General features: G+C 36.1%; 1 protein-coding gene and 1 long non-coding RNA gene across 3 annotated transcripts in view; one reads left to right on the top strand and one right to left on the bottom strand.

Moving 5' to 3' along the window:
- The first annotated feature begins 219 nt into the window (after positions 1 to 219).
- On the top strand, positions 220 to 1,757 carry LOC119628716 (uncharacterized). The gene is made up of 2 exons (XR_005244877.2): positions 220 to 376; positions 475 to 1,757. It is a non-coding gene; the product is annotated as an uncharacterized LOC119628716 (long non-coding RNA).
- Positions 1,418 to 14,455, bottom strand: part of LOC101742412 (glycoprotein 3-alpha-L-fucosyltransferase A) — a 27,716-nt gene continuing 14,678 nt past the window's right edge. For both annotated transcript variants that reach the window (XM_012694907.4, XM_021351429.3), the window contains exons 4-8: positions 11,513 to 11,753; positions 10,084 to 10,281; positions 8,640 to 8,872; positions 8,078 to 8,249; positions 1,418 to 7,908 (exon numbers count right to left, since the gene is read on the bottom strand). In XM_012694907.4, the coding sequence (XP_012550361.1) occupies positions 7,732 to 7,908; positions 8,078 to 8,249; positions 8,640 to 8,872; positions 10,084 to 10,281; positions 11,513 to 11,753 (1,021 nt within the window). In that variant the 3' untranslated portion in view covers positions 1,418 to 7,731. The remainder of the gene's footprint in view (positions 7,909 to 8,077; positions 8,250 to 8,639; positions 8,873 to 10,083; positions 10,282 to 11,512; positions 11,754 to 14,455) is intronic.

Genomic DNA, 14,455 nt, shown 5'->3' with positions numbered 1-14,455 from the left:
TCTTAGTAAATGACCACCATTTTACTGAGATTATATTTCATCCCATTTCATTTCATTTAATTTCATCCCAGTTAATTAATGTCTCAAATTAATCATCTTCATTGCATTTCACTCCATAATAATCATTTTTCATAAAAATATGAATATAAATTAAAATAAGACATGACTTAAAGGTCTCAGTTACCAGGTCATAAAATCCTATAAAAATAGTAAACTAATTTATTAATCTGTGCAGAAGCAACTCGTGATCCTGTGCTTTAAGCTTGTGAATCTTGTGATGAAAGTTATTTATTTAAGATAATATTTTCTTCACTATTTGATAGAAAATGTGCTGTATACCATTTTAATTTTCCCTCAACAATTCAAAGTTATATAGGTAAGGATTTCTCGACAATCAACATTGCACCATGTCAAATATTGAACCAGCTCACGATTTATTGGATAAAGTAATTTTGAGACAACTTGACCTTTTAGAGCAAAAAATAAAGTGTGAATTGAACATAGAATCTAATGTTAACAATGGAAGCATTCACCTTGCGAAGTCTCGATACATTATGGGACAAAGTTCTGTGAGTACAACCAAATTACCCACTGAAAGTAGTCCCGATTTTTCTGCTTCAATAATGTGTAAAACAATTGAAGAAGATGGAATGACGAAACTAAAATTGTACCAAAACAAAGAAAACACTATAGTTCCACTACATTGGTTTGGTGTTTTGGTGCCGCAGAACCTGCATATGGCGCAAAAAATATTTCAAACAACATTATCATATGTTGTTGAATGTTCAAATATTCAGTTACAACTCGAAGAAAACATGAAGAACATAAACGCTCTGAGAAAATATTTAAACATTATTTCAAAAAGTTAAAATTTATTGTAATTAATGTGCTTTGTTAAGTTTATTCTAATGCAGATTTCTCTAATTAAGCTGTTGCAAATAAATTATTGTTAATTTACAATAAAATCAGCATTGAGTAATATTGTGTAAATATGTTTTGTTCTTATTAAACCTTTTAAACAAGCAATTATTATTTTTAGGTAAAAACAATATGTAAGCAAAATAGTTTCAAGAAATCATGCAAGAGCATATCGACGCTTGAAAGGCAAATGTGACTAAGCGACAATGCGTTAACTTTACAGTAGACTAATTTAAAGTTGAAATACCTGAAAACAAAATTAATTTTAACGAATCTAGCTGTAGTAGAATCTAGCTAGTAGCTGTAGGATTGAAATGATTTTAATAGACCTAGAAATATATTTTTTTTGTGCATCGAATATAGTTATTGCCTATCATTTATGTACAAAGCAGTTATTGTCGCTTAGTAACGTTTGCCTTTCAAGCGTTGATATGTAAAAAAAAATGTTGAGTGTTGAAGTGATTCTAAAATATAATAGAACTCTTTAAATAAGAAACTGTTTTTAACATCAATATCTGTTTATTTGCTTAATCCATAAAAACACAATGACATAAAATAATTTAATTGGTTTATGCTCAAATTTTTGTAGGCACACATTGTTTTTAGTTTATTGAAATTTATCCAATCTGTATTTAAATGTCAATATATGCATTGAGAGCCTTGATGAAAACTCAAAATACAAAGATATCTGAACAAAAAAAAAATTATGACGTCTGATATTATGAAATTGAAATATGTCATAAGTAATTATAAGTAAACTAAACAACTTTTAAAATACAATCTTATGTAATGTGCAATTCGATTGTGTATTATTAAAAATATTTAGGAAATTTTATAAACTTTTCATTTTAGTACCTACTTATTTCACTTAAATTATTACATTTGTCTCTTTTAGCCTATTAGAGGCCATTGATTAATTACCTAAAGATGACACATTATTTTTACCTTACTCTACTCCCATGTAATATTTCTGTTTCTCCCTGACTGTCTTACATAGGATTATGTTTAGTTTTCGTAAAGATTTCAATGTCATTAGAAGAGGATCATGTACAGTAATTATACTCAATACCTTGATATAAATCAAAGATTTTTATTTTACTAAATTATCACTTAAGGTTATACTGTTAAAAAAGTGAACATTTGAAATGAATAGAAATTATAAAATTCATGTCTGTGTAACTAAATTTTCTCTAAAATGTCCACGATACTATATTGAAATATGTTCATTTGGACTGGAAAAATTTCCTTTATCCCTCTGTCTCTCGAGATATGGTTATGAAGAAGTTTAAATACCTACTTGTCAGGATCTTTATATAATCAATGAATGGCCTCTTATGTGCTTTTTGCGTACATGAAATGACAAGTTTCATAATATTACTACTTATTACTTCAGTAAGTATGTATTGACATAGAAGTTAAACCGACTAGCACCAAAGAAATTAACGTGAAATAGCTTCTCAGCAGTCGGAGATTGTCTTTCCTTTTTTAATTACATTAAGTGGGAAGATAATGGTCCACTTGGTTTACCGGGACTCGAAACAAAACATGTGATACATTATCCCTATACATCGGAATGCACAAATGTTCCAATGTAGAAATAAGTAGGACGGTAGTTTCTCCTCAATAGATGATATTGAGAGATGCCAATCAATGAAATATGTGTACAAGTTTACAATATTAAATAATTAAATATTTTTACGGGGCGCCCGTGTGGGGCCAGTCCCTGACCGTGGAGGTAGCGAAGCTGCTGCAACGGCCGCAACGCACCATCGCGGTCAGGGTCATCTGTGCCTATCGCAACATCTCCCTCGAGGCGGCTTGTGTACTGGCTGGGACGCCGCCTTGGGTCCTGGAGGCGGAGGCACTGGCCGCTGATTATCAGTGGCGGGCAGACCTTCGTGCCCGGACGTGGCACATCCCAGCCCCAGTATTGTCAGAGCGCGGAGGGTCCAATCTCGACGGTTCGTGCTGGAGTCGTGGTCCAGACGGCTGGTCGATCCTTCGGTTGGTCGTAGGACCGTCGAGGCGATTCGCCCGGTTCTTGTGAATTGGGTGGATCGTGTCAAAGGACATCTCACTTTCCGGTTCACGCAGGTGCTCACTGGGCATGGTTGCTTCGGTGAGTTCCTGCAACGGATTGGAGCCGAGTGCCACCATTGTGGTTGCGACCTGGACACGGCTGAGCATACGTTCGTCACCTGCCCTGCATGGGAGGGGTGGCGCCGTGTCCTCGTAGCAAAAATAGGAAACGACTTGTCGTTGCCGAGTGTTGTGGGATCGATGCTCGGTGACGACGAGTCGTGGAAGACGATGCTAGACTTCTGCGAGTGCACCATCTCGCATAAAGAGGCGGCGGGGCGCGTGAGGGACGCACAGACCCGCCGCCGTTGAGCGGGGGCCAGGGAGGCGGATCTCGCCCAAGTCCTGGCCCGCTAAGTGTTTCGGGTCTCCCTCACATGTCGGCCTGGGGACCGGCGAAGAGGGCCTAAGAAGACGACGCGCAGCTGCTCCGCATGCGTTTTATGCATGAGCATCCGGGTGATGGAAGGCCGGCTATCCTCAACCCACGCTGGTTCTGACCCAGCGGGGTATTCCGTAGGATAGACCATTCTAACCGGCGCCATCTAGGCGGGCTTCGGATAGCCTGCCGACCGAGAGGGCTGGTGATCGTGGCGCTGACGACCGCCAGTCCGGCGTCCCAAGGGGGAGGGTGATGGGAGAGATGTGCTCCGCACTAAACGCTTCACTTTCCCCCCTTAGCCTTTTCATGAGTTCTGTCTTATGCGAGTTTTCGATGCTGGTTGTAGAGCGACAGAAGGTATTAGTCGGTCCGAATCCGACATGCCCCGCCCTCCATCCCCAGTGAAGGGCAGAAGTCCGGCGATTTCTTCCTGAAGAAAAAAAACCTAAACATTTTTAGGTAAAAATCTCATATTTTTTAGCTTTGTTTTTTCGACAACTCCAAAGATAAATATAACTTATGTCACGCAGTCACAATAATTGGCAATTCAATATACATAGAAACCCAATTAAAAAAATACTGACTACAATAATAAAACACATCACTAAAAGCTAAATACAAATTTTGTATAGGTATTTTATTAACATTTTTTCTAATAATTTGGTTTTGGAAAAGAGACCGCTGAACCGATTTTGTTGATATTTGTGTGAAACCAAACTAAAAATATATACTTTCAAATAAAAGCATAATTTGACCGCCCTAGACATGTCATTACGGTTCTATCAGACCCAATAATTCTTGTATTATACGCCTTCAGCTATAACACTAGGAGCAGGGTACTCGTCGAACTCGACAAAGAATCCGATATGCAACATAACCCTGACGTCAGTCCGTGAGTTTCTCGCCGGATCTTTTCAGTGGGTCGCGATTTCGATCCAGTAGTAGATGCATTTGCGAAGCAACCTTGAGTTGATAGGTCTCCTGGAGAGGCGCTCGGACAGCTGTTAGCAAATCCCTTCCCTCGTGGTTGAGCCTTCTTCCGCCCACCTGTCCTGGTAAAACTGGAAAGACCACAGAGCCCCCCAGTAATCATTCATTCCAAAAACATATTGATAAATGTCGGTGTACCTAGGGAACATAAAAAAAACCGAACAACCTCCTTTTTTATTCAAGTGAGCTAAAAAGAAAGAACAGTTTTCTATAATATAGAGATTATCATTTACGGCTATTGGTTAATATGTATACTAGAATTTATAAAAGTTATGCACATCTAATCAAATTACAGTTAGTTTACATATTTTAATCTCATTTATGTCATTCAATATTGTCCATTAATTTTGCAGGCAGTTTTCGTTTATAATATTATTATGTATGAACTCTAACTTAACCCTAAACCGTCACTAAATATTTAAACCGATGACCAAATCTATGTATAGTGTAACATCAACTTACTATTTTAAGGGGGCTGTGGCATTCACTTTGTATTTAGGAGGTACCTACATTGATTCTAGTAGCATCTAAACACTAAATAGATAGGTCGTCATCTGTTTAAAATCCACAATTAATGTTCATAATAAAAACTCTTTGTGATCGAATTAACAATTAAGAAAATATGTAACGGTCCTTTTGGTGAACTTTACATCATTAATAAAAAAGAAAATCAAGTAAAAGCTGCACGCGTCGTTACAAAATTAGAAAACTAAAGTTGTTTAGAAAATGGTGTTTAAACTTTTAATTTGAATCTTGTTTTTAAATATTTTGTATTAACTGTTGTAACTAATGCGTGTTCACGAATGACTTCCACGACGAATGAATAATGTCGTATGCTAAATAAATTTATGATATTTGCAGAATTCTAATTTTGCATAATTCGATTTGTCGTATTTTCAAGCCGAACGGGTAAGTATTACCTTACATTCAGTTATTTCTGTCGCAAAGTACGCATCCGTTTACGAAATCATATATATTATATTATTATAGTTTATGTGCAATTATAATGGAGATTTTTAATGTACTCTTTAAATACAAAAAACTTATTTTTACGTAATTGATTACGCATCTAATGTATTGTAAATAAAGCTCAAGATTGTGGAATAGGTATTCATATTATAATGTATGTACCTATCTATTGTGAATGCCAAAACATTAATTATAAACATTCTAAATTTTCAATATGTATTGTATTATCAGATTGTCACATTTGCGTAAGTTCAAAAAAAAAAAAAGGAAATATATTAATTAATAATAATTCAAGGAAAAAATCACATGACATAGGTATTTACTAATATTTTGAAGAATTACTTACCCTGGTTTTTCTTTAGTATTTTTGTTAAAACACTAAAATAAGTAGGTTGTCAAACAATATTTATAAACACTTAATAATGTATATGTTTATGTATATCATATTATCTACCTTTTAACTCTAAGCTGTTTCGTTGTTTTTGGGTTACACACACAGTGAATGTTGCACAGCGTGCTTAGTGCAATCGGTGCCTAGTGGCAAACGAAGGGAAGCTACATTCCAACTCAATACAAATTTGAGGTAACTTTTACGCGATCGAGAGGTTAAAAAACTCGCACTAAGCACACTGTGCTTTTGATGTGTTTAAATCGGTTCCAATAAAAATTTTGTATCCAATTTGGTTAATTTACAATTTAACAAATACTTACAACAAAGTTATACAAAATTTAAACATTATGCAAAATAACAGTTGAAAAAAAAGAAATAAACAACAAGATAACACAGGCAATTGAACTTAATGCTAATAGTTCCTTTAGTGTAGGTAATTGCTGAATGATCTCCGAATTAGATTTATTAGCTGAAAATGGCGATATAAGCGTCATAATTATACATAAATAATTCATTTTGCTAGTAAATAAATATTTTTTCCTGTATTAGAACATATTTTTTTATTTCATGTCTAAGACCTCATTATCGTGATCGCAGAGTAATACTGAGTTTTACTGATTAATGTTTATTTGTAGTATGTTTGTAATTTTGTGTGCATTTATCAAATATTTAACCAGATTGCAGGAATATAATAATAAATGCTTATACAAAAAATGTGATGTTATCTGTGGTATCATGATGTCAATTTTTAATCACGATTACAATTAAAATACAATAAAAATGTGTTCTGTTATCTGTGGTTATTAACAAATCTCAAAAATAATAACAATAATTAACCTCAGAATCACAGGTTCACCTATTAATGATAAACAACAAGCTAAAATTTGTACCCTGATATATACTTAGCAAAAAGTAAATAAAAAAATTACTAAAGTAAATTTAACTTCAGTACCAACGAAATTCTAAAAACATTACACCTAAATCAGTTTAAATGAGCCGTGCGTTCAATAATAATATACAAATAATAATAAAGTTTAACAAATTTTCTTAGAATTAGTTTAAACTGTAACATGAAATACATTCACTTATATTAATGGGTTTTTATTAACAATATGAAATTATATTACAATATTGATGACTGAATATATTTTTTTACTTATATATTAAGTTCTATAGTTACTACGGTGTTTTATACTGTGCGAAAAGTTGAATGCGTAATTTTTTGTGCTAACTCAAATAATGGCATCGTGACTAGACTTGTCAAAAGTGTAGAAGTTAAAGTAAGTCGTACAGTACAATATCAATATCGCATGTTTTGCATTTGATATTTAAAATTTTTTCGAAGCTATTAAACTAAACCCAAACTATTAAATAATACCATTAAAATATTTCAAAATTCAACAAAATAGTTTTATAAATTAAAATGTGTGTCAATAAATCCAATACAAAATATTATTTTAAACTAAACAACTTACAGTTCAAAAACAACTTAGTAAGTAGTAAATGCATAGGTAATTTAAATAAAGAGATCAAGTAAAATAGCCTCACGTTGGGCGCCAATGTAAACTGTAACAGAAATGTAAAAAAAGTAGACATATCTGATTTATATTATAGTATTTGAAATTGTATAATTACTTATCACTAAGATTTCTGTGAGGCTGGTGTATTATTCCATTAACGTTATCATTGTAAATAGTTGTTAATTAAGAATTTATTTCATAAAATACAACGCTTTCTCTTTATTTGATGATTTGATTGCAATTAAAATGTATGTCAATGAGTGTACAATTTCTATCGACACTTAACGCAACTGTGGACGCGAAGACGAATAATTCGTAGCAACACCTAAATATGGCCTCAGCAACTTGAACACGAGCAACGCGTACATATTGGATAAGGCTGTTTTTCAGCCTAGTGTTATTGTTCTGAAGCTCGGAGTTTTCACATGTACGTCTCATAGACGAATATTGCTTAGATTAACAAAGGCTGGTTGGTCAATAATTTATCCATTATCTTTAGTATCAGATTCCATGGCTCGCCATTCGCCTCGCGTGCACGTGGAGTCCCGCCACCATGCCTGCACGTCGCTGTAGTGAGTATTCCTTTGCCGTCTTTCGTTCGCGTGAATCATCGCACATACGCGGCAAAAGAAATATGTGTTAATGAATTCTCCTGTTCCCTATAATGGTAAAAATTTATTATACTTGTGCATCATTTTATGCAAACATTAAGATAACTGTATTTACGTAGATGTAAATTTATTTTGTTTAAATCGTGGATTTAGATACCTAGATATTAAAAAACCATTATTTCATGTTTCATTTGGAACATTTCTAAAAGTAAATTACCTTCCATTTAAAGTAAGAGTTGTATAGATCTTGGTCTTCATCAAGGCGATGTAAGTACGCAGCGAGTTCTTCAGGACCGGCAAACTCTTCTACATGAATGTACGAATTACGTGGAGCCACTGCTGCATACTCCGATGGCCGGGCTCCCATCACGATCGGTAAAACGTTGTGTCTTAAAATTAAATTATAGGAATAATTAATTGAATTTAATTGTATACAAAGTATTAAATGCTTATGTTATGTATTAAGTTTTATTTGAACAATGAGTGTCCTTAAAGATACAGCGTGTAAGCAGACCGAGCCGAAATAATAATTAAACACTAATATCGGATAATACCGATTTGTAAAATATGTGTACTCGCTTCGTTTAGTTCTGTTTAAGTGTATATGGAATTTGAGCCAAGGCGAGTTTTATTGAGTTACATTTGTGAGATGCGAACAGCATGAGAAAAAAACGTGTCCGTACTCTGACACTAGCTACATATACATTTAGAACAACATGCTTAAATATTGTTTACTATCAATTCAGAATACTAAGTAATCTAATATATAATATATTTACTGTAATCCATTGACGAAGAATTTTTCCGTTATGTAATCCCGACAGTTTGAATTTTCAAAAGCCAGATAAAACTTGTATTCTTTGTCCAACATTTCCAAGCAGTTGGGGTCGGTTCGTGGGCAGTGATGAGAGCCGCACGCGCCGTATATGTCCACTTGGATGAATTTGCTGAGTTGCCGCGCGTACTGGAGCCGACGGTTGCGAGCGTGGCAGTTTGATACAAACCACGCTACCTGTGCAAATAAAGTTTAAAAAAATTAAATGCGATTTTTATAACATACTAGTAGGACATTTTAACATACTTTTTTTTTCCTGCCTAATCTGATGATAGCCTTGAGAGGCTATATCAGCGTCGCCTTAACTAGTAGTTGAGCTCACGGGGCTCAAACCTGATGACGTTGTTAACACGAACCCTAGCAAGAGCCATGCTTTTCAGAATCTACCACCGGATCAGAAACGCGACCCATTGAGAAGATCCGGCGAGAAACCCAGTGGGCTTTTAACATACTAGTGGTAGGACTTCTTGTGAGTCCGCATGGGTAGATTCCACCACCCCGCCTATTTCTACCGTGAAGCAGTAATGTGTTTCGGTTTGAAGGAAGGGGCAGCCGTTGTAACTATACTGAGACCTTAGAACTTATATCTCAAGGTGGGTAGCGCATTTACGTTGTAGATGTCTATGGGCTCCAGTGACCACTTAACACTAGGTGGGCTGTGAGCTCGTCCACCCATCTAAGCAATAAATAAATAAAAACATAGAAGACCTATAGGATACTGAGAACATAGAGGTATTTCGGTGTGTTTTAAATATCAAATTGAATCAGAGACAATATAAGTAATAGTACGGTGTGGCTTAAAAGATAAGACGTCCGGTGCCTTCGTATCGATGAGTGAGTCGGTGTTTGAATTCCGCAGGCGGGTGGGTACCAATTTTTCTGTCGTGATATCTGGGAAATGTTCACGAATGACTTCCACGATAAAGGAATAGCATCGTGTAATATAAATCAAACGCGTAAAAAATATTATTTGCATATTTACTGGTGGTAGGATCTCTTCTGAGTCCACACGGGTAGCCCAACCCAGCCTATTTCTGCTGTGAAGCAGTGATGAGTTTCGGTTTGAAGGGTGGGGTAGCCGTTGTACCTACTATAAAACTGAGAGTTTGAACTCATAAAAGGAGTAAATAAACTTTCATAATAATTAGAACCCATATAATCCACAAATTGTCGACTCAGAATTTAACACGTTCTAGTTTAAATTATGTTAGAACTATCTCATAATTCTACTTCTTCAAATATGTACTTAAAAATACTAATACAGAGAAATGACTCGCAAAACACAATAAAAAGTAGCCAAACAAATTGTTCACCCACAGATTAAGTCTTATTCGAGAACAGATAAGAGATTATTCATTCGAATTTAATAGGGACCAGTGATTTTGTACCTTCTTTGTTTTATTAGCTGCATAGTTCCTTTCTATATCTTTTTCAGGAATCAAATTATCATAATACACCCATCTTTCGTAAGGTGCTACTATATCAGAGTCTCTGCGGTAAGTTGCAGTCCAGTTAAATACGTCGAAGGATGAAGACCGCAAGGAAGCCGTGTGGTAAGGACATTCCAAGTAGTAGAGAATCCAAATCTGAAATTAAGGGAGCACAACTACATAATTAGGTTATATACTATTAAAAATACAATTTAATATCTAATATATATATAAAAATGAATTGCTTTTCGTTAGTCTCGCTAAAACTCGAGAATGGCTGTACCGATTTGGCTAATTTTGAGAAGGTTTAAAAGGTAGATAAATATGAAAATGCTCGGAATTAAATAAAAATAACAATTTAGTTTTTCCTTTGATGTGGGGGACACAATGTCCCTCGTCGGACGGATTCCTTTTGTTTGTTTTAAGTTTATTTTATACAAAAGATTAGGTATTTTATTTATCGATTGAGGCACTACGAAGTCTGCCGTAACTAATATAAATCGGTAAAAATATATAACTTTTCTATCATTATAACAAATTAAATTTAACCAACATCCCCACTTGTTACTGCCTCTCTGAATATGTAGATTATGAATATGATGAATATGAATATGAATATGAATATGTAGGTTTAGATTTGTAATGTTTAACGACGGAGGGAAGATTTTCCATCGAGCGGGTGATATTGCTCGGTTGACTGTCCGAATTTTGTTCGGAACTTGTATATATATACATATTAAGCAATTTATCTTGCAAATGACGTCAGCGAAATTCAGGCATCTGTCAAATACCTTCTGTTCTGTGACGGCTACCGCCACATTTATAACTACATGTACTATTTGTTTCTTATTTTTTCGTCTCTACAGTTGGTTGAGTTTTACTGCTGGGAGAGCGTTGTAAGGCCGGGTAGGTGCTACTGTTCTGCCTATTTCTGTCGCGAAGTAGTTAGGGATAGCCATTGTACAATACCATATACCATTCCTATTGTAATAACTATGGTTTTTATAATTTCTATGAGCTGTAGTTACCACTGAACACCAGGTAGGTTGTGAGCCCGTTCATCCATCTGAACTATAAAAAGAAAGATGTTAATCGAACGTGAAGCACGTAAGATTTTGAAAATTTGGTTTTATTTATTTATTGCTTAGTTGGGTGGACGAGCTCACAGCCCACCTGGTGTTAAGTGGTTACTGGAGCCAATAGACATCTACAACGTAAATGCGCCACCATACCTTGAGATTTAAGTTCTAAAGTCTCAGTATAGTTACAACGGCTGCCCCACCCTTCAAACCGAAACGCATTACTGCTTCACGGCAGAAATAGGCAGGGTGGTGGTACCTACCCGCGCGGAGTCACAAGAGGTCCTACCACCAGTAAATACCGTTACCTGATTAGGAGATCTTTTGACGTTAAAAGGCGTATGGTGATCTTTGAAGAGTATAGCGTCTGCAGAGGCGGCATCCCTCGAGTCCGCCGTAAGATGACACCGGTCTATGGGGCACTTGTTTCGGAGGAATTCTGTACGACCACCGGTTACGCCCCACGCCCCGAGGCCATTGGCAAGTAGTATTTTTTTAATAGGCGCCTCCTCGTCGTTCGGTAATATGTATGATAGCTGTTGAACGATTCTGAAAAAAGTAACAGTAGATTAAAAAGGATCAGTTTTCTTAGTTTCCGGTAAGTAAAAATATGAATACGATAAATTGAGATTTCAATATCCGGTGATCCCATCCTTCAAACTGGACGCGTCAGAATTGCTTTGGGACGGAAATAGGCAGGACGATGACACCAACTTGTGCGATAAACCACGTCTCAAGATCGGACCTTGTTTCTTTGGTTCAGGAGGAAATCACCGCCATTCTGCCGCGTTAGGGGGATTAAGCGGGTAATGTTGGAGTTGACCAAGCTACGGACTTCCAAAGACTTTCATATTTACATTCTTTAAAAAAAGCACTAAGACTATATTGGAGCGTAAGCGTGCGAGGTAAAAAAGTGGCTTAGAAATGTGTTAAACAGTTTATGAGATATTTACACTCTGTTTAGAGTTTTCTACGAATAATTTTTTTTGTTACTTGCGTTCGTGTTGAAATTCTACCTTAAATAGACAATTCAGGGTCTGCGGAGGGACTTCGGTTCCCTCTGTATTCTGTACCGTATATTCCATGGGGAGTGCTCTGAGGAATTGTTCGAGATGATACCGGCATCTCGTTTTTACCATCGCACCGCCCGCCACCGGAGTAGAGTTCATCCATACTACCTGGCGCCACTGCGATCATCCACAGTGCGTTTCCAGAGATCTTTTTTGCCACGTACCATCCGGCTATGGAATGAGCTCCCTTCCACGGTGTTTCCCGAGCGCTATGACATGTCCTTCTTCAAACGAGGCTTGTGGAGAGTATTAAGCGGTAGGCAGCGGCTTGGCTCTGCTCCTGGCATTGCTGAAGTCCATGGGCGACGGTAACCACTCACCATCAAGTGGGCCGTATGCTCGTCTGCCTACAAGGGCAATAAAAAAATATATTCAGGATTTGAGGTCATTTTATGTGTTTTATTTCTCTTTTATTTTGTTATTGTCAGTTCTTATCAAAGCGAGTGTGAAAAACTGGACTGTTTCCATTTCTTAAATGAAAACACTAAAGCTCGTCAAAAGCTAGCAAACAAACACAACCGGTTGATGAGAGAGAAGAACTAATACACGCAGTTCAAAAACTAAAAAAAACACGCTTAAATAGCAAACAGAACTAGCGATAAATAATTATTTTTTTATCATTTTGTTACTGGTCAGGATATTAGAGTGAAGCTATAACATTATTGTGTTGTCACCGGTTCTTGATGCAGTGCAAATTTTCAAATTAATCCGACATCTTCAAGGCCGCCGGAACAAATATTCCGTTGTTCAAACAACAAATAAACATACACGCATACCAACCAAATTAAATAGTGTCAGAAGTGTGCTAGTTGATTAGTTATATATTTATTTCGAATTTTAAATTACTATTTTAATGTATTATTAAATACAGACTTGTACGTCCAGATTTCTAATAAAATTACTCCCTATTTCTTTACTTTAAACTGTTTCTCTAGACTGTGGCTAACTTAACTTGACTAAGTTAATTCTTACAAAATGTGTACATATTTTATTATTATAACGCATGCGAAATTTGCAAAACCGGGTCTCAGTTCCATTGTTTAATTTTTGCGGAGATCATCTAATTTTTTTATGATTTATCTGTATCACTGTCTTATCTTCAGCCTTTGTGAGTTGTATCCATAATTAAAACTACATACAGCTAATCTCCTGTCTGTTATATCTGACGTTTCGAGAAGATCTTTAATGATTGACAAACTCCAAATACTTAGTCTGGCCATAAATACTGTTACAATTGAAAATAAACAAAATATTACATTTGAATTTGGAATCTGTCATTTTTATATGATTGCTCATTGAGTTTCCTCATTTTGGCACCAATACATTGTACAATATTTTGCGATATTAAAATGGAGTGGAGTGATAAAGAGAACCGAATCGCTGTGATTGCATTACACAAAGTAGGTATGGAGCCAAATGTAATTTTTAAAACTCTCCATACGCTTGGTATTAGTAAAATGATTGTGTACCGGGCTATTAATAGGTGCAATGAGACCTCCTCTGTTTGTGACAGAAAAAGATCTGGCCGTCCACGTAGTGTTCGTACGAAAAAGGTGGTCAAAGCAGTAAGGGAAAGAATTCGAAGAAAGCAAATGATTTTATCTCGGGAGATGAAGATAGCACCTAGAACCATGTCGCGTATTTTAAAAGATGACTTAGGACTTGCAGCCTATAAGAGACGTACTGGTCATTTCTTAACTGATAATTTAAAAGAGAATAGGGTGGTAAAATCGAAACAACTACTGAAGCGGTACGTAAAGGGAGGTCATAGAAATTTTTTACAATGAGCAACATTTTAAGAAACAAAATGACCGTATTTATGCTCAAAGCTCTAAGGAAGCTTCCCAATTAGTCGACAGAGCGCAACGTGGGCACTATCCGACTTCAGTGATGATTTGGTGGAGTATTAGCTATGAAGGAGTGACTGAGCCATACTTTTGTGAAAAAGGTATCAAAACATCGGCACAAGTGTATCAAGATACTATTCTTGAGAAGGTAGTGAAGCCCCTTAACAACACCATGTTCAATAATCAAGAATGGTCCTTCCAGCAAGACGCGGCGCCAGGTTATAAAGCTCGGTCTACGCAGTCTTGGTTGGAAACGAACGTTTCGGACTTCATCAGAGCTGAAGACTGGCCGTCGTCTAGTCCCGATCTTAATCCGCTGGATTATGATTTATGG

The sequence above is a fragment of the Bombyx mori genome, chromosome 7, assembly GCF_030269925.1.
Source record: "Bombyx mori chromosome 7, ASM3026992v2".
Classification (NCBI taxonomy): Eukaryota; Metazoa; Arthropoda; class Insecta; order Lepidoptera; family Bombycidae; genus Bombyx; species Bombyx mori.
Note: the sequence above shows the minus strand (reverse complement) of the source record. Positions and strands in the feature narration are given on the sequence as shown.